This window comes from Amyelois transitella, chromosome 26 (assembly GCF_032362555.1).
Source record: "Amyelois transitella isolate CPQ chromosome 26, ilAmyTran1.1, whole genome shotgun sequence".
Classification (NCBI taxonomy): Eukaryota; Metazoa; Arthropoda; class Insecta; order Lepidoptera; family Pyralidae; genus Amyelois; species Amyelois transitella.
In genome coordinates, this window is record NC_083529.1 from 3,209,837 (window position 1) to 3,235,359 (window position 25,523).

A 25,523-nucleotide genomic window follows, 5' to 3' on the forward strand; every position below is an offset into this window, starting at 1 on the left:
TATTCTGTCTTAAAGCCAAATAGCTGAACGTGGCCTATCAGTCTCTTCAAGACTGTTGGCTCTGTCTACCCCGCGAGGGATATGATACATATAATCACGTTCATATCCCTCGCGGGGTAGACAGAGCCAACAGTCTTGAAGAGACTGATAGGCCACGTTCAGCCGCACATATGTGCGGCTTGGTCGTATATGGTGTTTTGAGAATAGCATTACAGCGACTGAGGGATGGTTGGATTGGGCTACATAGATATGTGAAATATTCATATTTCTGTACCTAATGGGTTTTCTACCTGACACCAATTAAATAGATTTGGAAATTAGTTTAGCGACACATGCTTGAAATGAGGAGATGTTATTTTTTACTTCGCATTGCAAACTGTAGAACCTTTTCTATTTACCTAATTTCCAAGTCTATTTAATTGGTGTCTCTCAACTGTCATTTATTTGTGTGGTTCTGCCCACGTGACTCGGCACGCGCGACACCGTTTTTATCGCGCGAAGAATTATCGCTTTCTGTGCAGTCTCACATACCGTCTTGCGCAATGTATGAAATAAAAAGATAAGACTTTATGCCAATTACTATGGATACGCCAGCCATACAATAAAAAAAAGAAAACATTATCTAGAAATAAAGTTGTGTTAAATGCAAAAATGGAAAAGGTATTGGATAATGACATTGTAAAAAACAGCTATGAAGTCATCTCTGAGCTTCAATAAACGTAGTTAATTGGCCCTGTCTATCCCGTAAAATGTAACAATGTTTGTGTGAATTTGGAATAATAATTGCCAATTCTGATACTTGTCTACAGTTAGCCTGATGGACTCTCCACTGCCGTATCTACATATATTAATCTAATCAATTTTGGTAGGATGATTGTCATGTAAATATTGCGTTACAGATAAAATATCTAAAGTGACGTAAAAGTTTATTTATTAGACTGTGATTAGACAAAAAGACAACCTTTGGACTTTTGGACTGCTTAGTTTCATGACTACTTAATAACTGTCATGTCATCATCCCTCTCTGATTTCCTCTTTCGGGAGCCCTGCGTCCATGTATGGTCACTACCCATGTGTATCTAAATCAGAGTAATTTTATCCGTAGATACTCCAGACTAACCTTCTGGACCCTGTCCTGGTTGCACTTGGTGGAAGTGCTTGCTCCCTTCGTCACCTCTAACGATGTTACGCCAAGAGGCAGAAAAGGTTGCCGTAGACAATACCAAGTTAGATAAGGCAGATTTTGAATCAATAAAACTTATCACGTAACCTTACCTTATAAATCCAATACAAGTAACGTGGTCGCTGCTGATATGTGAGATTCTTAAAACTTTAAGTAAAAAACTGTCACAATGTATAACGAAACACGTCAAGTTTAAACGTAGCTAGAGGCTATCGAGAAACGCAGTTTCTTCTTGAAAATTTTCATTTTTCTCATGACGAAAGGATCCACTGTGAACGTCTTTATTTTATCTCAATTAAACTTTTTGAACAAACCACTTAACAAACTTTTTGGTTTGAAAAGTACTGGCCAAATACTCGACGGCCGTCGTCAAAAAAATCCATTTGCTTTATGACCAAAAAAGAAAATTTTCGCGGTAAAATTCGAAAATAGAACTCGTTCGCACGTCAGCGCACAGGAAGATTGCGCGGGCATTTGTCAGGTCAGTATTTTGACCGTTCCTTGGGCGTATTATTTATTTTTATTGGAAAATTAGCCAATAAAGTATTGTAAACGTAACGTCTATATGGGACCCGAGCCCACGCCATCTGAATACGCGACTGAACTCGAGCAATCCTGTCTTCAAATTCAGTTTAATAATTTAAGAGGATTGTATGCTATAGGATTCTGTATGTAAGTACGTGGCATATCTCTGGTGTCATTTGTATACTTTGTGACGCAAGGGCAGTCATCTTGAGTTGATAATACACCAGCGCTGGTTTTTAGTTTGAAAAAAATTACATACTACAGATATAAATATTTTGAACACTTCTGACATGGTGTCAGAATTTATTTATTTTCTAAAAATAAATTTATTTGCTAAAGGTAAGCAGACTCTAGATCCCGAAGTTTAATAAAATAATGCGGCTAGATGAGAGAGAGATGTACCTATACTTAACAGTTTCAGTGTGATGATGAAACATAAGCGTCTTACTTAAGTATTGACAAATCAATAGTTGCCCTATATGCAAGAAGGCAATTCCATTGGGGATGGAATTTCGCTCTTTGACTTCGAAAAGCCGGAAATTCTTTAAAGCCTTAGTAAAAGATATTAACCTACCCTAAATTCTATAAGATAGGAACTGATACCCAATCTACCAAATCAGAATTGGGAGCGATAAGATGTCTTAACCCTTAAATACTTTGATATGATGGCTTTTAATACCTTACTTCCTTCTTTTTCGTACATATGATTTTCATTCTTGACTCTTTCTTACCTACTCTCATAGTGAAAATTTCTCATTTAATTATTTTTTATTAACTTTTCACAGCTCCATATCAATCCTACCCAACATAGACTTATGTTTCAATAATTTTATTGTCCACTGCGACAACCGCCTACCTACATATTAGCTGGCCGTACATCTTGTAAGGTCGGCAAATAAATCATCATTGCATGATGTAGTTCGTTCTACTTCTTCACTAGCCTATGCTGATGCTGTGTGGGCTTCCCCATCTCATTTTGGATCTGTCCACTGTTTGGTACTAACTACTAAATTTGGTACAATTCTGATATATAAATCTTTCTCGTAAATCACTCTTTAAAAAAAGCCGTATCAAAATCCGTTGCGTAGTTTTAAATTACTAAGCTGAAAGCATTTTGTTTCTTGTTCGTCTGCGGGAACTCCGGGATAAAAAGTAGCCTATGTGATATTCTGGGTCTTCAGCTACCTACATATCAAATTTTATCTAATCAATCGGTTCAGCAGTATTTGCGTGAAAGAGTAACAAACTTCCATACTGACATACTCGCTTTCAAAACTTTCGCATTTATAATATTAGTAGGATATATGATATACGTGCTAACCGATGCTCTTACATGACCTGCACATTCAGGCAACTGCATATGTGGCCATGTCACTATGGGTTAGGTTCCCTTGCTAAGGTTGCGGAGTTAAACGGGTGTCAGCTAGCAACCTATCACAATTTGAATCTCAGTTTCATCATTAAGCCATACAACTGAACGTGGCCGTTCAGTTTTTTCAAGACTGTTAGCTTTGTCTACGCTGCAAGGTATAAAGATGTGACTAGTATGTATGTATGTTGTACTTACCATACAAAATAAATATCTTTTGAGTTGAGACGAGAAAGTTTAATAAGAATGTGTCATATGACTCGTAAAACATTACCTACTTACCTTATTAGGTTACCACCTTACCTTATCAGTCTAAGTCAGCATGATCATTCGCTTATTTATGAATATGATTCACACTATCTCATTTTTCACGTGATGTGCTAAGTGCCGTGTGGTTCCCGGCACAAATATAAAAATAATAGGATCACTCCATCTCTTTCCCACGGATATCGTAAAAGGCGAATGTCCATCTCTATTCCATCATTAAGACAGACAGCTGAACGTTGCCTTTCAGTCGCCTCAAGATTGTCTACCCGATTTGTATGGGATAAAGACGTGAAATGTATCTGAGAATATATATAACATTTTTTATTGAACATTAAATTATGATTAATCTTAATAAAAACTACGTAAATAAAATAAATATCACACAAGAGATGAGACCAGACTTTTACTTACTCAAAATTTTAAAAAGATTGTTTAGCAGATAACGATGATGATGATGAATAGACAACAAATAATCTTACTTTTGTATTTATATAATATTTGAAGGGATTTATTTGTTGTAATTTGTCTTACTTTTATTTACTTAGGTAGGTACTTCTTTTCTTATTAATAGTTCTTAATATAAGTCCTCATGACTATATTGATATGAATCTTAATTAATGTTGCTGATAATAATTACACTGATCCAGTATTTAACCTTTTGTGCAATGTCAATAGAAAAATTACTAAGCTAAAATTATCTATTACTTTCAAGAAAATACGTTACGTAATATATTTGCTTCTGAGAGATTTGTAATTATAATTGTGTAAAATAAAAATTTATTTGTAGATTGAAATTAATTACACACAAGGTACTAGCGGCGCGCCACGACTTCGCCTATATACAACCGCAGATAACGGTGAAATATTGTTTATGATCGAGTCAATATTTCCGAAAATAAGCAGTTACAACAAACAAACAATCAAACTTTACCTCATTAATCCATTATCACATCAATATACATACATACATATCATCACGTCTATTTCCCTTGCGGGGTAGACAGAGCCAACAGTCTTGAAAAGACTGATAGGCCACGTTCAGCTGTTTGGCTTTATGATGGCATTGAGATTCAAATAGTGACAGGTTGCTAGCCCATCGCCTAAAAGAAGAATCCCAAATTTATAAGCCTATCCCTTAGTCGCTTTTTACGACATCCATGGAAACGAGATGGAGTGGTCCTATTCTTTTTTTTTATTGGTGCCGGGTACCACACGGCATCGCATCAATATTTATATATTAAAGAGGAAAATAGTATATCAATATTTATTTATTTAAATTATAGTACCCGGTTGACCGAGCTTTGCTCGGTCTACTAGAGATGGCGCTGATATAGTTTCTTAAAACGCGGTTTTTAAAATGTTTATATATCTTGGGAACCGAGCTTTTCTCGAACCTAGGACCTTGATAAATCGATTCCTTGAGCCGAAAAGCCCCCCTAATCTGTAACTTTCATGAAAATCGCTGGAGCCGTTTCCGAGATCCTGATTATATATATTAGTAAAAAAAGTAGTTTATTAGATACTGGTATATAATTAACATCAATCATATATGAGAACGATTACAAAAGTTTATCCCTAAATTACCTGACCAGGTATCGAACCTATGGTTCAGAGACAGGAACACCTTCTTATTATTTTGTAAGAAGGAACTGCTGACAGACATATTAATGCACGACTCAAGCCGTTGAGCGTAGAGATATGAATTTTTTTATGTAGGTTCATTTGTAATAAAGAGGAGTATAAAGAGAAGATTTAGCAAAATTGAAAAGGAAACAGAAATTAAGAAGATATTCAAACCACAAACCATATGACCTCCGCAACCTTAGCAACCGTAGCAGCTACAAACCTAACCCGTATTGGATCGACCATGGTAACACATCCAGTTTTCTGAATGTACAGGTTTCCTCAGGATGCTCTTACGGTGAGGGAAAACTCCCTCACCGTAAGAGCATCGGTAAGTATTCAAACTAATAGTCGTTGGTACAAGGCCGAGGTGGGATTCGAACCTGTGCCTTTCTAAGCATCACCCATTTTAAGCGGGCACCTTACCGGTTCAGACCACGGAACCCTAAAATCCGGATTCAGTTCAAATCAGAACGCACCAGGGTTCCGTATCTCACAGTAACATTATTATTCTTCCTAAGTTTGAGGTTGTTTCTTATCAAAGTATATTCCTTTTGTGCCTATCCCTAAAGTATCATTACTGTCCTAGAAAGTTCCCATCTAACTTTAAGATAATCCGTGTTAAAAAGAAAGAAAAGGTCAAACAATTATATGCCTCGTCAACGTTCATAAATAATTCCATAAAAAAACATTCTACCTTTTTTTATCAACATCACTCGGATTTTAATCATGTATGCACCGAAAAAATCATGGCTAGACGTCGCAAAGATGATATGCGATCCAATGGACCAAAATCTGAGGACGCCGAAAACCGGACCAAGTGGAGAGAGAAAAGTCGGAAGGCGAACCCCGGGCCCCGAAACACTTCTGTGGAGGGTGCAACCGGGAACACGCAGAGATGAGAGAGAGCGAGAGAGAGACTCGGGTTGAATCAAGGGTGTCAATGGGAATACACCAGAGCGTTTTATCACGATGACGATGGCCTCACATAGGAAACGTGCGACAAATATCAGCGTACGTTCCATTTTCCGTTTATTAGAGAACAGCCAAGTGCAAATATAATTTGCCTAGTGAGGGATCCGTACCTCAAACCGACATCTACAGATTCAACGTCTACAAATTGTTAAAATAAAGTAAAATACTTCAGACTAAAGCTATCTAGTGATAATTTAAGTAAATTTTCATTTCTGGGATTATAAAGATATACATACATATAATCAAATCTATATACCTTGCGGGGTAGACATAATTAAAATTCAATTAGTGGCAAGTTGCTAGCCCATCGCATACAAGAATACCAAACTTAAAAGCCTAATTTATTAAGCCATTCCCTTAGTCGCCTTTCACGACATCGAACAAATACCTACCTCACAAAATAGCTTAGTATACCTGTTAGCTTTACTTCATTGCATGTAATTACGTGCTTAAGTGGACTAAAAATTCTAACGTCAAAATATTTAATAGATAATTATCTGATTCAAAATCTATAACCATACTATACCGCTAACATGACCGCTCAACCGCTTCTTAGTTATATAGGTACGATTTTTAATTATTCCTCTCTTAGTACACCCCTAGACCACATAAAGAACCTACACGCCAATTTTCCAATATTATACTCGTATGTCCAGCGGTTTAGGCTGTGCATTGATATGTCTGTCATTCACTTTCTTCTTATATACATTTAGAAGATAGAAATGTTAAACTTAAGGTTTTCATAGAGTATGCTCTATCTGGAGCTTTACTCATGCACACGCAGTTAATAGAGTTAGCAGACCGTTTACAAAACACCCTCAGACTATTTGAGATCTAAAGGAAATGAGCACTTAGCTTTGAAACGGTAAGGGTGTTTACAAACTCGACGGGTTAATCAGCCGGTTAATTTAGACATTAAGGTTTGTTTTCCACTATGGTGGCTCAGGCGAGGAATATTGTTGAACTAACATTAAAAATACTCAAATGCTGCTCGCGTAGCATGGCACGCGCGACGCTATTTTTATCGCGCGAAGAACTTCGCTTTTTATTATGACGTGAAGCAGGACAACGATAGTTTTCGAGGAGCGTGTTTTACAAGCCATTCTAAGTAAGCTCGTCAGGTGGCAAAGAAAAAACATACTATGTACCAGCTGCTTCTCTTCCCTTGCTATTATAAAAGTATATTATAAAAGTCAAACTAGATCTACATTCATTCATGTATTTTAATGTAGACAATGTGCATTCGTCCATGATTTAGATTTAAGAGATCTATATTTGTATATTGACGTCCGATGAAAATGCTGCAGTGTAGTTTGTTCCGCCTCTTCTACACATGCGCTTTGGAAGCGGTAGTAGTAAGAATTAGATTTTAGACATGTGTCGTCAATAAGTGGTACCTTGTATCCAATTTTGAAAATAAATCTATTCTGTTCTAATCGATCTTCTTCTTATTCTTTGTACATATTATCCCATTATTTGGATTCAGGTCTCCTCACTTATTTGCGCCAGGTTAATCTATCCTGGATTGTCATATCCGGAACTTGGATTTTCTTGAGGTCTGTGTCCATACTTGGCCACCAGGTCAATGGCGGGTCAGGTAAAAGTCAATCGATGCTAAGGCTTATAAACTTGGGATTCTTTTAGGCGACGGGCTAGCAACCTGTCCTATCTGAATCTCATCATCAAGCCATACTACAGCTGAACGTTAACTTCAAAACTTTTCGATATCATAGACTCTGTATTCCCCGTAAGAGATAAACACGTGTTTACATGTGTAGATAAAGAAAAAGGGCTGTTTGGTTGTAGTACACCACGATACGTATCGAGCACCACGGAAAAGCAAGAAAATATAAACATAAAGTTAAAAAAAAATAAGATTTTTACTCACCTTTTTTTTTAGGTAATATAAACAATTCATAAATCACTTAGCGCCACAAAACAATCACGAAGCACATAATTAATTTTCGTCCTTTATTGGTTTGTAGTAAACGGTAATTCTATAACTTTAGTCACATAAATTTTAATAAAAATGTCTTCAGCTTGCACGAATTCAGCACAAATATTTTCGTCGGCTAATACTTCACAAAATAAACAGTACTTACCTACACATTTTACAGTTTCCTCACTAACTGATATGTAGATTAAATAAAACATTTGTATTATCATTATCTCTCTTCTCGTATAATCTAATCGTCATCAGATGACTACCTACGAATATTGTGAGGGTTGACTACCTGCTTCAAAATTAGTATGTTTAGGTTATTATTTATATACTAGTTTTATTAACATGTGGAATAGAAGGTACCACTGCATATCACTTCAATGGATGTCGTAAAAGGTGACTAAGGGAAAGGCTAATAAACTTGCGATTCTTCTTGTAGGCGAGTAACCAAGCCATACCTACCTACAGCTAAGCGTGGCCTTTCAGTCTTTTCGGGACTGTTGGCTCTGTCTAGCCCAAAAGGGATATACCTACATGTTATTATAATGTATGTTTGTATGTAGGATTATGGTGTTTTAGATGCCTTGTCTTATTGCACTTTAGGGAAGGACTTTAGAGATTCCAAATGGATGTCGTAAAAAGCTACTTAGGGAATATTATGATCGAATATGAGTAAGATTCCCCTGCAAAGGTCTGCAGACAGACGGGAGCCACTTCGTACAAACTTAATCCAGGACTTACTCAATCCAGGATCAGGATCAAGTCAAAGGGAGAGGATCGTAGCAAGTTAAATCCATAATCTCTGCCTACCCCAATGGGAGACAGGCGTGATGATATGTATGTATGGTGACATGGCGCACCCTGGGCTCTTCTCCAAAGAGGTGAGATTGTAACCGGCTATAACCCCAAAGCGAAAAAGATCATAAGTCCAAGATTTAACTAAGCTTCACCTAAATACTGAAAGACCGCTTCTTAAAGACCTTGTGCTTTCTTTCATCACCCAAAAAAGTGAATCAGATCTTAAAAACTTTAACCCTAGATCTAAAAAGCTAGTTCAAAAAAGCACTCTTCGAAACCTCTTTAGAAGTTCAACAGCCAATACAAACGGAAAGTTTATTAGTTTTTGGCGCACTTTATGTGGGCCGTATGGTTAGTTGGTGGGAACGTGCGAATGGTCACTTGAACTTAACTGAAGTGGTACTTATCTAAGTTCACTGGTTACTTTACTTATAAACTAACTATTGAACGGGGCGTCGCTCTAATAGGAATTTAAAAAAAAAAGGTTACTTATCTTTTTTTTGAAGGTTTTGTCTATCTTTGTCTCAAATATTGTCAAAAACGGTACTGTAGTTAAAGTACATACAAAAAACTATAATGTCTCCTCTATATAATATCTGCTAGTACCTATACAGCTGAACAGGACCTTTCAGTTTTTTCGAGATTATTAGCTCTGTATCCCCCGTAAGGAATAGAGTCGTGATTATATTTTCGTGATGTACGTAATATAATTATGTTATATTATACTTACAAAAATCATTAGTTTTAACCAAAATTGGTTAAACCCTTCAAAACGAATAATACTAGAAACTATTTAAATAAAACGATTTGAAACGTACTGAGTAGGTATATTGATAGGATAAAAAGAAGATTGCTCAAATGTAACGATAGATTTTGAAAGTCAAATTCATTACCTACTTCAATTATGCAAACTAATTGTTCTGTCTAGAAACCGGAACAAAGTACTTAATTCCAAGTGTACCATTGAGCTAATACTAGTTTCAGAAACAGCCTTTGTTAATGGACTTCCCCTTAAATTAAGTGGACACTCTAAACTAGGAGCAATTAGTGTCACAAGGGGGAGGAAAAAATTAAGGAATCGGGGACGCTTTCGTTACGAAACACTAAGATTACAGAAAAACATTCATATGTCTTAAGAACGCCAATGCGATTTTAAAATCATCCAAAACCATATGAATATCGTTAAATTATTAATATCGCATTTACATACATACATAAAATCACGCCTCTTTCCCGGAGGGGTAGGCAGAGAATACCTCTTTCCACTTGCCACGATCTCTGCATACTTCCTTCGCTTCATCCACATTCGTAACTCTCGTCAAGAGTACCCGAAACCGCCGAGTTTGCATGAGGAGAGTAATGTTATCGCGTATTATTAAATTATTTGTATTTTCGAATATTTTAAGTTACCAACATTTAACTATAATTTAGCCATGTAGTATAAGTAGGAATTATCATAAACAAAATATTTAAATACTTAAGTACTTAAATATTATATCTTGAATTTTGCTTGTGCTGAACATTTTTTTATTAATAGGTACCTACCTACATTAGCGAAATATCTGCCTGTGCACATTTTAAAAGTCAATCAATGAAAGAATTAACCAATCTTCTTTCAGGCGAAGAGCTAACAAACTGTCATTATCTGAGTCTCAATTCCACCATTGGGCTATGCAGGTAAACGAGACCTTTCAGTATTTTTGAGTCTTGGTTCTATTTAACCCGTAAGGCATAAGACGCAATAATATAAGTAAGTATATTCAGATTCGGGTTATTGTAAATTTGGCACAAATGTAGAAAGAACACACACACAAAGAATTGTAGTAAGCAAGGTTAAGGCATGTAACAGATTGGCTCCATTAATTTAATAATTCTCAACGCAGTTCTTTCTTCGTTCTTTCCATGATCTGTATTATTGATGAGACAGAAATAACGAGAAACGACACGCAGTGTTATCGTTGATTTATCTTATTTAATCAAAAACTTGTTAGGGTGATAAATTAAATTTATTGTGTTTACCTTATACCTAAACAAATGTTAAAAATAAAAACGAACCTTTATGGTCATAATAATCATTCCCGGTCTAAGAATATTGATGAACCCGAATTCAAACATAAACAATACTTAATACAATACTAGAAGACGACAGCGGCTCCACTCGCGTATTTAAAATCCTCTTTCAGTGCATCTTAAGACCACATAGGACACCTACATGCCAAATTTCACTATTCTAGACCCAGCGGTTTGGACTGTGCGTTGTCTGCCAGCCAGTCACGAGTAACGCAATTTGATTATGGAATTATATTCTCTGGAAAGGTTGCGGTGGAAAGTTCGTATAAAAAAACTAGGAACCAGGTCATATGGTCTTCTCTGGAGAGGAGTCTGGGGTGCGCCACCCCAGACTCCTCTCCAGAGAAGTGAGGACCGAAACTGACACCACAATACAAATCATGGCCTATAATATTATATCTATCAAAAATTCAAAACAAACACAACAAAGTTGTTACCGTATAGCACGTTGGCGTGCGATCTTCCATCAAGAGAGCCGTACTCACGATCAATTAAAGGATAAAATAAATTCCTGTAAATTATTGTTATACACATGCAACCTTTTTAATTGTCAAGGCCGTTTGATGCAAGTGCTTGCAAATGTAACCTAAGGGAATAGGCAAAATCGGCTTTTACCATGATTATATTATCTGAGTTAAAAACTTCTGCAACAAACAAGAAAGCAAAGAAAGCAAGTTGCAAAGATCAGATGGGAGTCACTTCGTGTATCGTGTGTAAGAACTTTATGTCCTCTATATATGACTAAGTATAAAATCTTTTCCTATGTGACTTCACTTTTGCCCGAGGTTCGATCCCGCTGGAATTTGAAATATAGGCAGATAGAACCTCATCTCAGTGCCAATCATGGACGTCTTTAAAAAAACAACTATATTAATATTGTCAAAGTCACGCTTGAGTCAAATTGACATTGTCAGTTGACATTGTTGACATCGGTGACGTCGTGTCGTGCAATGCAAAATAAAATAGTTTTTTTTCACTTCAGTATGACTGCGATTTTATTTTGAGTAATTTGCATATAAATCCAATAAATTTCTATATGTAATGTCTTTATTCGATAACGGCGTTTTCAACAATACCCTTTACGAGGCTTTGTATCTTCAAATTGGAGATACTTTTGCTTTCGCAAGGGATTTCGTTGGATCTTGCGTGTCATCTTTACCAATAGAGAATTTTACCAAATCATTTGTGAATTTGTCTGAATTGTCGTTCTACGACGATATTATCGAAGTATTCTATTTTAATGAGTTCCAGATATTGCTTTTGAAGACGTTCTTCCTAATATTACTATTTACATTATTGTTGATTTTCGTATCTTGGCGTGTTTACGGGAAACGCATTTCGGAACGGTTTATGAAACCGGGTAAGCCTTTATTATTTGTCCGTTTTCCTATCAATATTTACCTGATAACCTTTATCTTACCTTATCTCATTACCCACAGCTACTTCAGCCACAATAGAACAATTGAAGGAAAGTGTATCAAAACTAAAACTGCCTAAGGAACACACCCCAAGAATATAAATATGGCGGATAAAATAAAAAAGTTCTTTCAAAAGAAAAAGGTAGATGCGAAATTCAAGTTGGCTGGACGAGGACATAAATTAAGTGAAGATACATTGAGTGGTTCTAGTTCAAACTCATCTCAAAGACTCGTCCCTGTTGTAAAGAGATCAGGCCTGTCTGAGGAGAGCAAGGTTGCTGCGGAAGCTGCCTTGGCTAGGCTGCAACAGAAAAGAGAGAATCCAGCTTTTAACACTTCATTGGCTGCAATTCAGGTAACTTTGCTCAAAAAAAAACATAATGTTTTAAAAAGTAAATAATATCTTTTGAGCGTCTATACTACCAATTAGCTGCTGAAATCATGCACAGAGTTTGACAGATATTTTTTACTTTAATCACTATTTGGTAATTTCAGGCACAAGTAAAAAGAGAGTTGGAAAATGAGAAAACACAGCCCACCACATTATCCGGCACTAGCAGTGAAGACTCGATGAAACAGGAGCAGCCTGTATTGTCTAAAAACTATGCTGCTTCAGGCATCTTCTTTAGGTAAATAACTTTTAATAGCGAATTTCCCATAATTTTTGAATGATTACATACATATATATAATCATGTCTACATCCCATGCTGGGTAGACAGCCATAGCCAACTATCTTTAAAAGACTGAATGGCCACGTTCAGCTATTTAGCTTAATGATAGAATTGAAATTCAAATAGTGACAGGTTGCTAGCTAAAAGAAGAATTCCAAGTTAATAAGCCTATCCCTCAGTCGCCTTTTACGACATCCATGGGAACGAGATGAGTGGTCATCCACAGCACAATTTTTGAATGATTCCATCTTTTTAACCACCTTAACAAATGTGATTCCCAATTTGTTTTTTATCTTGCGTTTTTTTTTTGTTGAGCATTTTTTATTACATCTTGTTTATTTTCTTAGAATTTCGAGATATCTCCCATACAGTTCTCAAGTAACATATATGTGCCTTTCGTTGTCCCTTACCCAATTTTATGAGTCAGTCAATCTTTTAATAACATTGTTTTTCATACCTATTTACATTGATTTCAGATGTCCCATGATAAGCAATGACATACTGCCGCGGGATGAATGGAAGGCCAATATCAAAGCTTTCTTGTATGAACAGTTAGAGGAAGAGAGAGGCCTGACAGCCTGTCTCATCATACAGTCATGTAACAGCAACAGGGAAAAGGTAAGTTGAGGTTTTTTGTCTTATCAAAAATTTTTTTAAACTGACATATGACACAGATTGACCTAGCCGCAAGTAAGTTTGAGACTTACGTTGTGTGATACTTACTCAAAAATACTATGTTTTTAGCGACACAGCTGATGGATTCACAGAGAGTGGGAGTTTGCTAACCTGTCACCTAAAAGAAGAATCATAAACTTATAAAAGCCTTATAAGCCTTTCCTTCGACAGACTTTAACAATCTTCATATATTCTATGTGAATATTTTATAATATATCACTTGTCAATATTTCAGATCGATACTTGCGTAGAAACTCTATGCAAATACTTGGAGAATATTATCACTTACCCAGAAGAAGAGAAGTATCAGAAAATAAGGATGTCTAACAGGTGAATTATTGAATACAAATAAAAATAATGAGGTTGTGTTTTAACGCAATTATCCCAACTCAATTATTGGTTGCACAGTAAGAGTAAGCTTAAAAGGATGCACTAAGAAAGGATTTCAGAAATTTCCCACAGTAACAGAAAAATGTGCTGTGTGGTCTCCGGCACCATTACAAAAGAAAGAATAGGACCACTCCATCTCTTTCCCGTGGATGTCGTAAAAGGCGACTAAGGTAGGCTTATAAACTTGGGATTCTACTTTAAGGCGATGGGCTAGCAACCTGTCACTATTTGAATCTCAATTCTATCTTAAGCCAAATTGCTGAATGTGGCCTATCAGTCTTTACAAGACTGTGGGCTCGGTCTTCCCCGCAATGGATATAGACGTGAATATATGTATGTATGTAAAGGTACAACATAAATTGTTAATACGTCTTACAGGGCATTCTGTGAACGAGTTCAGCCTATAGAAGGCGCATTGGATCTCCTAATGGCGGCCGGGTTCACACAACAGAAGTTGACCAGCCCGGACGGCACAGAGGAAGAATATCTAGTTTTCAACAAGGATAATGTTCCTTCTGTGGAGAGTTTGACTGTGAGTTAAAGTGCCCAGTTTATTTGTCTTTGATTCTCGTAGAGTGCCATTTTTAAATGAAGTATGCATTTCACTCCATCCACAAGGTGACCTGATAAAGATTTATTAATGAATGAATAAAAAATAATTTATTCAAGTAACCAGACTAGATGTTAGTATACTTATAACTATGTTAGTATCCTATCTACATCTTAGAATTGCAGGTTGAAAGTATAATAAATGGATATATTTTGGATAGGCATGTAACTTCTTCGTCTTCATCGTCACTAACCATCAGGTGAGATGGAAGACAAATGCCATATCCATATTAAATAAAAAAAGGTCTTTTTTGTCTTCAACAGACTCTGATAGATGCCCTCCGCTCCGCTGAGCCGATACAACTGGAGCTGGACCGGAATCTTCAGGTTCTCCTTCCGTCGCAGGCGGCCGCTAAAGTTCAACTGCCTAATTCATTTTATGCCCTCACTCCTGAGGAGTTGAAGAGGGAACATCAGTTGAGGTAAAATTATGAATTATTACTCTTTATGATAAATTAATGAAAAAATTACAGAGAATGTAGTTTCTAAGAACCTAATACAATACAATACAACTTGACTTATAGTTGCCCATAAAAAAATTACATATTGTAGTAGAAACATACATTACGAATATGTTGAGCAAAGGCGGTCTTATCGCTAAGCAAACTTATTAATCTAACTTGCCTACCACCTACCCAATGTGGGTAACATTGGATCACTAGATTAATGTACCTTTCCCCTTAACGCTACCTCTACCTATCATTTAAATCTCTATTTTCAGGACTGAAGCTTTAGAGAAAAGTCAGATGCTGCGCACTAAGGCGATGCGAGAGAAAGATGAACTTAGAGAAATGAAGAAGTACAAGTTTGCTATCATTAGGGTGCGTTTTCCTGACGGCATATTGCTACAGGTACCTACAAATATTATAAATTTAATTTACTTTAAATGCTTGTCAATTTATTTAAGTTAAATGTGTGACATTATTTTATTATAATATATACAATAGGAAACTGACTAATTGAATGATATGTCAGCGCCCAGCTCAAGTAGACATTGAATTTTTTTTTATTATTTAAATTTAGGTATCTTGTGTGGTCTAGGAGTCAACTTAGACATAATTTCCCGAATGACGATGATTGTTTATGATGAAGATTTTTTTTTTTTCACGGGCGTAATTAGTTTGATATAATGGAAGTGAAATAGATTTAGTTTCAAAATAGGATAGAAGGTATCGCTTATTGATGTCAACATAAGTATAATTAAAAACTTATTAGAGAGAGCTTTCCAAAAAGTTATTCATAAAAAAATGAGTAACCATATTTAAATGTCTGTGGTCAGTCTGACCGTAGTCAAACTGTGCAAATAGCGAAATAATAATATTATGTTCCCTTGTGTTTGGTAAATAAATTTAAAAAAAGATATTTTACGGTCATGGATACAAGTCCAAGATGATTGCTCGATTCATTTGATTCCAGGGCACATTCTCCGTATACGAGCGATACAACGAGATACACGAATTCGTACAAGAAAACCTTGAACATAACGGATTACCTTTCGTCCTCAACACGCCTTTGGGTCAAAAGTTAAGCCTCGAAGATGACGGGAATAAGACCCTTATAGACCTTAGATTAGTACCAGCCACAGTGCTCACTTTTGCTTGGCACGCGTCGGTTATAGACGAAATTCAGAGAAGCCCTAGCAGTAATGTGTATTTGAAGCCTGAAGTCATGGTTTTAGTACAAGAAGTGTAATTTGGTTGCCTGTGATTCACGATGTCCTTAGTTCGATCTCCGGTCAGGTCTAGTTGAAAAAGTATTTTTGCCTAATTAAACAAATTTGACTGAATGGTTATATTTATGTAAACAATATGTAACTAAAACCCTGTCCGATCCGTTAAGATCATGTTGGAAAGCTATTGTAGGTTAAGAAAATTGGTTTCACGGGAAGGGATTGTATAGAAATTATAAAAATATCTGTATATATGGCGGTTTCTGTGGCGCAGCGGTATTGCGCTTTACTGTGACAAAGTCCCGGGTTCGAATCCCGGCCAGAACATGATGAGAAACGAACTTTTTCTGCTTGGTCTTGGATTAAATTGTTGAGTTAGTATCTCGTAACACAAGTTTCGAACTTATTTCGAGGCTAACACAATCTGTGTAATTTATTTAATTATCTGTTTAAAAAAAATTAAATTTTTGATGGAAGCTGTCAACACTTGCTTTGTTGCCATATTTGAATATGCTGAATATAACTGCAACTTACCATATAAAGATGCTCTTTTCGGATATGACAGGGCTTTTGTTACATTGTGTTATGTTGAGTATGACATTACATAATATGCTTTAAAGCTTAGACCTTTATAGTTTTACTGCTAATCGAGAAACGGACCATAATATTAAAATTATTAAAGTCATTTTCGCAAGTAAGATTGTATATTGATATGGACTATTCGCTTTCAGAAAAGATTACATAAATTGTGATGATGTAATGAACTTTAAATTAGATTTATAATTGATATGTTTAAAAAATTCTATTGTTGCATTTAAAAGCGCACGTTAAAAACAACTGTCAAACAAGCATTACATTGCAATCTTTATCTTTCTCATATGATTAGTAAGGGAGAGGAATACATTTGCTGATAGAAAGATATATGCATTTGCAATGTGTAGATGTTTATTTTCTCACATTTTTATAATAAATATATTGTCCATTCACGTTTAGTAGTCATGATGTTGTTCTATTTTATTGCAAATTTTGTAATAATGTTGTTAGGTACGAATAAAGCAATGCGTTACAAAACTGCTTTTGTATCACCTCTTCTCCTATAAACATATAAAATACTATTACGAATGTAGAATCATATACTATTATTGTTAACATATAAATTTCTGTTAAAGCACAATTTTAATTTTTATAGTCCCTTATATGGACTACATGCACTTTTAACGTAAATGCTATATTTATTTTTGTTTAAGTAGTACATGAAATCTATTGAGTACAAGATAATTACGATTTTCCAATTAATATTTTCAATGTTTTAGGTTTTTTTATTTCTCAATTGGTCAAAAATAGAGAAAAATAATTTCACCATGTATATTTGGAAGTGTAGCTACTATAAACTTTATTGTATATTTTGGCTGGTGTTACGATTAACTCAGTCCTTATTTAATTTATTAAAAACGTGTATCATGTCATTTAAATATAGATATATTCGCCTTGAGGGCAAATAAATATTTAAAACACCGTTTGTAATAGTATTATTTTTGTGTAAATAACACCACCGTTTATAAGATTATTCCTTGTACTAGGAAACACTATAACTGTTTCGTTAAAAAAAACTAAAGTAAAAAAACGCAGATGGGCCGAAATATATTTAAAGAGGTCGGTAAACAAATGACAAACGGAATCCTCGATCCCTGGGCCCTCTTAGCTTAGTGGCAGAGACTGCAACCGGGAACGCAATAAGATGAGAAAAGAAAGAGATTTTTTTTTATTTATGTCGGTCTCTTTAGATTACTAGGGGTCTATTTCATAATGGGGGCCAAAGAGGGATTTAGAGAGGCATAAGAGATAAAAATATGGACACATTAATATAAATCTATAAAAAAATTAACTCCACTTTTCCCGCTCTTTTGGTTTCGGCGTAATGTGAAAACTGTAGATTATATATTTTTTATCTGTTTTTGTTACAAAAACAACGTTCAAATTTATTAATGTACCTAAATAATTATGCGACGCTTGCATATACAAAAAGTTAAACTAATGCAGCAACGCCTAAACTAAATTCTAAAATTACGATATTCTTTTAAAAAAAATATAATTAAAAGAATTCCGTTAACGTTCCCGCGTGGAAACTACCGGATATGGTTTACACTATACTATGATAACAGTTTCCGTTTCCGAAAGATTCGATCCTGAGATTCGATCATTCAACTCAACAAGTGTCAAAACTGAATGAAAACGAAACGACTGGCAAGTGACGCGGACAAACAAAATAGAAGCAGTGTTATCAAGGAAGGGTTATCTTATCATACTGTTGACGTGAGTAAATACATAGTAAAGTTCACTTTTTGTGGAATCTGCTTTCTCGTACAAAATAGTGAAGGTTTTCTGTAGGTATTTTTCTCATGCAATTGTTTCTTGTGGGTTTGAACGCAATTTTGAATTCTCGTTCTAATTATTGAATATTAATAATTATGTGAGAAATATTTGCTTATAGGCATAAATTTAATACATATTTGATCGACGTTGAATCTGCTAGTGAAGTGAATACAATGTAAGGTCAAATTATGATATTAACATGAAACATTCCTGTCTCGAGTTTAATTTCTGCATAGTATAAAGAACCATGGATCTGCAGATATCATACCAAACTTACAGAAAGATGAAGATGCTTCACGAAAAATTAGAGTCACCTAATTATGTGATGAATAATTATTATGCCGATGCCTTCATCAACAAAATCAAGGATACATCTGATCCGGGTATGTACTTGCACATAGGTATGTATATAAACTCAAATACATACATATAATCACTGTTGGCTACGTCTATCCCTTCAGTTCGTTCGTGTCGTTCAGTTATATATAAGTATAATTGAACGCAAGGAATAGACGGAGTCAACGTAGGAGTCAACAGTGATTATATGTATTCGGAAGCCATACGGCTTAAATATGGAATTAGGATTTAAATGGTGACAGGTTCCTAGCCCATCGCCTACAAGAAGAATCTGTAGTTTATAAGCCTTTCCCTTAATAGAGTGTGGAACGAAACTGATGACAAAATATGGGATGCTCAAGTGGGGTTTCGAAAAGGATGTACGGATCAGGTCTTTTCATTTCGATGCATAGCCGAAAAGTCTATTGCTCATTCGTGGACCTCGAAACGGCCTGTGATAGGGGTAGAGAGGAATTAATTGTGGTCAGCACTTTCTATGCATGGGGTGAGTAGTGCCTTGATACTAGCACTGAAATCTTAATATGAGGATACGACTACTTGGGTCTAAATAAACGGAACGCACACTGAGTGGTTTAAAATTGAGAAAGACGTTAGACGAGGATGTGTGGCGTCACCGTGGCTGTGTAACAGATTTGAAAGAGTGAAAGTAGATTAACAATGAATGAGTTACTCGTCAAATGTCTTCTCTATGCCAATGAACAGGTTATACTGCCGTCGCCAGCCGAAGAGTTACAGGAATTTGTAAACTGTATGTTCTTAGCTTTGAAAAAGAAAGGAATGAAGGTGAATGTAAGTAAAACAAAAACATTGGTTTTTGAAATAGAGAAGGAATTGACAGCATGTAATATTTTTATTGGAGGAGATAAAGTTGAGCAAGTGAAAGAGTTTGTATAGGATCAAAGTTTACATCAGATGACATGATGATGAGATATTGAAAAGAGATTGAACGCGGGGAACACGGTGAATGGAGCGTTGCATGCCTTTATGAGCAGTCAAAAACTGTCCAAAAAGCTCGGCTGTGCGTAAGGGCGTGTTGGTCCCAACATGTATGGAAGTGAAAGTTTGAAGTGGCAAAAGAAGCATTAAAGCAGAATAAATGCAGTGGAAATAAGAGCGTTAAGGAGTATGATCGGTGTGAAATTGAGTGGCCGGATAAGAAATAGCGAGATAATGTTGTGATGTAAAAGAAGATGTAGTAATAGGAATAAGATGGTTTGGTCATGTGGAGAGGATGAATGATAGGAGGTTGACCAAGCAAATTTTTAAGGAGAATGTGGAGGGAAACGTATTTTGATCAAATTAAGGACGTTCTGGAAAAAGATCAGGTCAAAAGTACCTAATGGCTTATAAAGACAGTTATGGATGTGGATGAAACGAAAGAAGTACTCAGAGATCGTGGCAAGTGGAAAGATGTAGTCTCTGCGTACCACTTCGGGAAAAAGACGTGATTTTATTGTACCTAAGTATGTAGTTCAACCAAACCACCGCAATTAAACTGCAAGATGGTAACCGCATTTTAAAATCTATTTCCTCATTGTATCTCTCGGGTAGATATCTTATCTCTGCTCTTATTTATCGTATTTATTATGATTATACTATGAAAAGTAGTTTATAAAATTATTTGTTTACTAATCTCAGCAATAACTTCAACTTGAATGACTTGGATTCAGAATGAATTTATCACATACTTCGATAGATATATGTACTTTTTTTTTATTTCTCTAATTTTCTTTGTCTCTTCCTGCAGAAATATTCCAACTCGCCATTTCACCGCTAATGTCCAACTTGGTAGCTGATGCGTTAAGTCGTTCGGAAAAACATCACATTTCTGTCAAAGTATTCCTTACCAGGCTTCTTGCTCACATCTCCGCTAAAGAACTTCAGTTCGTCAAAATTCACGGACAAATTGGCGATTATATCACCAATTGTTTCAAATATATTCAATCTAAAAATATGGATGAAAGCTTAAGGCTAGCGTACTTAGAAGTAGCCCTTTCTGTGGTCGAACATTGTTCTGGGATAATGTGGCTGCTACGGACAGGAGTATGGAAAGATATTCTCATGTTAGCAAGCGAAAAGAAAACTGTGTATGTAGTGCGCCAAGTTTACAAGTTTGTCTCAAAATTTATATGGGCACTTAACGATCTCGGCGACTTCATAAACATCAATGTGGTTTTAAAATTCATTCTTACTCCTATTTGGGAAATAGCGCTTCACAATTACAATGTAATAAGTAATGAGTATGAGACTGAAATATGTAAGAAGATAGAACCAATGTGCCATATGCTACTGGCAATATTCAGTGAAAAACGACGCATACGCACCCGCAATATAGTCATGAATTGCCTCATATCAGAGTATTCCATAATTGTCAACATGGAAGTGTTTTCACTTAGACTACGTTCAAGTGACACTGTATTGATGTGTACTAAGATTTCTTTTTGGGCAACGCTAGCAAGCGTATTCCAATCAAAACCTCTAGTTGAAGGAACTATGTACACCAAAGGGGATTTACTTGAGCTTAGTAAGTTTTATTATAGAACGTTAAGATTTTTGCTAGAAAGACGTAATGTAAAATTAATATTTGAATTCTGCAACGCTTGCAATATTATATGGAATGATACATGGCGAAATGAAATGCCTTTTTCGTGCGAAAACAACAAGAGCCTGGAGTTGCAAAGCCATATAGTGTTTATGTGTCTTATGCCGTTGATCTTTTGGAATACAAAAGAGAAAAATTATATGGATGTCATGCAGGATGATGTAGTTGTTCGGAATGTGAAGCATATGATGAATAATGTTAATTATGAACAGACGATGCGGGCTGCGTATGGTCTGAGACCTCTTATGCATGGGGCGGATATGATGGTCACAGTGAATCACAGTGTGAAGATACTGTCAAGTTTAAAGTTGCACTTCACAGATGTGCTTGCGACTATTTCAAGTTTTGTTTTTCCTATTAAGAGACTATGATCCTGATGAGCACTGTTCTCAGGATCAAAGTCGATGTGAAAATATCATTGTTATAACTCACCTTATGGAGAATTTGCTGTACTTGTTGAAACATTACAATCTTACCTGGAATGAGAGTGTGGAGGTATTGAATGTGTACAGCGTTGCTAACGAGCTGTTGAAGAAGCCAAATTTACCACCTAGGGTGAGTTACAAAAGGTGACGCGGTCTATATAGTTATGCTCGAATTGTTTCGTCGAAAAGTTCGTTATCATACCTAGCATTGATTGTCCGATTTATTTTTTATTTAAGTAATTTTATCTACTTCCAGTTTGTGGTAGTCTCGTTAAACGTGCTGGCATTTTCTGTGAAGAAATTTCTGACACCGAATCTCTCCTTACTGGTGGAATCTACCCCTGGTTCAGCTGTCCACGAGATTGGAGCTCTTATCAGCGTCAAAATGAATGATGAGCACTGGGAGGTGAGGGATTCTGCGCTGGAGTTGCTGTTTGTCTGTACAGATATATCTTTTATAAGTAAGTTCCTTTTATGATGTCATTCCTAAGCATGAAAGTTTCATTTTTTCAGTTACAAAAAAATATCTGCAATATTTTTCTGTTCATCTTTCAAAATTTGTTAGCGTCTTTTTCGTGGTTATAAGCGTGCGTGCGTGTGTGTTTGGGTTTATGGCCTGAATCCAGTGCTGGCAAATAACGTGTGATAGATATCTATTTTTTGTTTAGAATTCCCGCCTTTCCAGAAGCAAATAGTGAAGGAGGATCTAATAAACAAAGCAGCGGTGATGACCTTTGGTGACCATGAGCCGTATGTGCAAGCATCGGCTTTGAAGTGTCTCGGCGCCGCCACCAGAGTTCCTTGTTTTTGGGAGCAACTAAAAACGGAGTTTCCGAATATACAAGTAGGTAGAATGTAAGCCGTTCTAGAGGTAAACAAAATGTCATGAATAAAAAAAGACATGTTATAAAAATGGAATCAGTAATTATTTACGCATTAAGCTTCTCCCCAAAAATCAGAGCAACATAGGTACAAGTTATGTCTATCATGTTATCTAAATAATCCAATTATTATTAATACACAAATGATATACATGTTGAGTCAATTCAAAAACAGATTAATATTATTCTGTGGTGTCATCATAAACATGAATAAAAAGGACAGTACTCGTAATGCTATGCTATTCACAAACTTTTTAAAGATGTGATCTATGTCTTTATTTATAAATTATTGCTTCTTAGGTCTTGGTTGTTTAACTATATAAGTACTTCTTCTTCCTCGTGCCGTAAATCCCGGTTAAATTCCTTAATCAGGAAAACCGAGTAAAATGGGCGGGCGAGTTGTCGAGTCCGTGTACCCCTCTATGTGGGGTGAGGCAGGGGGGGCTCAGCTCACCATTACTTTTTAATTTATATATAAACGCACTTATAGAAAAACTTAGTAGCACTCGCGCTGGTTGCTTTGTCGATGGTGTGTGTTTAAACAACCTAAGCTATGCAGATGATATGGTGCTTCTGGCTCCCTCTGTGTGCGCCCTGCAAGAGCTGCTTAATATTTGTGAGTCCTATGCTATCCTATCACATGGTTATATATATAATGTTGAGAAGTCAGTATACATGGTCTTTAGGTCTAATAACAAGTGTCCCGATATAGTGCCTCCTATACTATTAAATGGAGTTCCATTAAAGCGGGTGCATAAGTTTAAATACCTAGGACACTTGTTAACAGTGGATCTTAAGGATGATGTGGATATGGAGAGGGAACGCAGAGCATTGTCAGTCAGGGCGAACATGCTGGCCCGGAGGTTTGCTCGTTGTACAGAGGCAGTTAAAATAACACTTTTTAAAGCTTACTGCACGTCTCTGTACTCGGGCTCTCTTTGGTTCAGATATACCCAAAAGGCTTACAATGCTCTGCGTATCCAATTTAACAATGCGTTCAGAATACTGTTGCGGCAACCGCGGTTTTGCAGCGCATCCGCGATGTTCGCAAAGGTGCGCGTAGACGGCTTTGATGCGGTTTGGCGAAAAAAGTCGGCCTCGCTATTAAATACTGTTCGTACCAGTCGCAACAGTATTCTGCGCTCAATAGCGGACCAAGTGTATAGCCCACTAGTCTGCGGGCTTGTAAACCGAACCCGGTCGCTTTTATTTGTAGAATACTAACATACTCTTAAGCTTCTATTATACTAACAATTAGATAAGATACTAACTTATTTTTAATTAGATATTGTTACTAACAAATATGGACGTTTTATTGTCTGAAATAAAGATTTATTAAATCCTTACCTCTTTAAAAAGGAGCCCGGGATTTTCCTGTAACGTTAGTTTAGTATCCCATAGCTAAAATAAAAAACAAACCTTAGGTATTCGTAGTCCGAAGTAGCATAGCGTGATATCTGTGAGTTTTTTTAATTCTATAAAAGGTCATTTTGTAGTCGTAGATAGTGTATGTGCATGCTTATCTACTTTAAGTATGTTATTATTTTTAACGTAAATAGATACTTATTTGATAACCAACTTACAAAACAGATTAACTTCATAACAACTGACACAAAACCTACTTATGTTTATTTTTACAGGATCAACTCATTTCAATCCTGCGAATGAACTCTGAAGGCGCTGTACGAAAAGAAGCTTGCGATGTTCTTTGTGAAATATATCAACACGTGAAATTGACAGACACTGCTAAACGTAAGCTCTACGAGTTCATGGTGTCATCGGCTCTCAGCGACTTCCACTGGGAAGTTCAAATCAGCGCTTTAAAATTCTGGAGTATAGTCATTCAAACCCTTCTCACTGATCAAGGCATGTTAGACGGCCAATTCCCTCCAGTCACATTCTCAAAAGACTCACGAAAGATTGTCACTTTGAACGCAGCTGAAATCCAACGAAGACTCCTAAAGGTTTTAGATGAACTTTCTTCGATCGGTTGCCTTACAGTCCTCGTGAAATTATTGAGTGACGACAGCGATACGGAAATTATAGAAATGGCATTAAACATATCAATAAAACTAATAGATATTTTAGAAGAATACAAGTTAACAGAATGTTTAAAGATGAATGCTGGAGAACCGCTTAGCGTTGAAGAACTGACATGCCATATTACTGACGATCATAATGATAAGATGAATACGTTTGCTTGCACAACACAATTATCTGATAGCGTTATTGAAGAAATCTTGAAAATACACGATGTGAACTTACTTGCAAATATTTATGAACGGATGAGTTTGCAGAATTCTAATTTGAAGCCAGAGCCCCGAGTAATACCTAAAATAAGATTGCTCAAGACTGCTTCACCACATTTTTTTGTTAATTATTTGAAAAGTAAAGATTTCAAAATTATTGTTGAGCATAAGAAAAACTGGAAAAAAGGCATACGAAGTCTATCTTCGCTCCTTGATGACATACTCGGTGTATATGAGATTAACAATGATATTAACTCTGTAGATTGCTATTGACAACATAATATCTTCTAATCGAAAGTAAATGGGACGTCGTAAAATTTGCCAATTTTTTCTTTTTAGTACAAAATATAATCACCTCTTTTTACTTGATCTTGAAAATACTGAAAGGCAACATTTAGCTGTATGGCTCAATGATGGAATCCAGATTCAAATAGTAATAGATCGCTAACCC

The 25,523-nt window shown here is 36.0% G+C and overlaps 2 protein-coding genes and 1 pseudogene across 3 annotated transcripts in view; 2 read left to right on the top strand and 1 right to left on the bottom strand.

The window, feature by feature from the left end:
- The window catches only part of LOC106135292 (uncharacterized), an 87,632-nt gene extending 79,562 nt beyond the window's left edge, over nt 1-8,070 (bottom strand). Inside the window, exon 1 of one of the 2 annotated variants that reach the window (XM_013335549.2) lies at nt 7,831-8,070. The gene's annotated coding sequence lies outside the window, so the exon portion shown is untranslated. Of the gene's footprint in view, nt 1-1,275; nt 1,797-7,830 lie in introns of those variants that run through there. The other variant, XM_013335548.2, reaches the window with a different exon arrangement.
- A 3,900-nt stretch (nt 8,071-11,970) lies between these two features.
- On the top strand, nt 11,971-17,704 carry LOC106135274 (UBX domain-containing protein 6). The gene is made up of 9 exons (XM_013335524.2): nt 11,971-12,112; nt 12,192-12,525; nt 12,666-12,799; nt 13,319-13,460; nt 13,753-13,847; nt 14,286-14,439; nt 14,781-14,938; nt 15,238-15,367; nt 15,933-17,704. The coding sequence occupies exons 2-9, from the start codon at nt 12,274-12,276 to the stop codon at nt 16,206-16,208; spliced, it is 1,341 nt and encodes a 446-aa protein (XP_013190978.1). The 5' UTR covers nt 11,971-12,112; nt 12,192-12,273; the 3' UTR covers nt 16,209-17,704.
- Nucleotides 17,705-18,504: 800 nt separating this feature from the next.
- On the top strand, nt 18,505-25,392 carry LOC106135276 (uncharacterized; annotated as a pseudogene).
- The last annotated feature ends 131 nt before the right edge of the window (nt 25,393-25,523 follow it).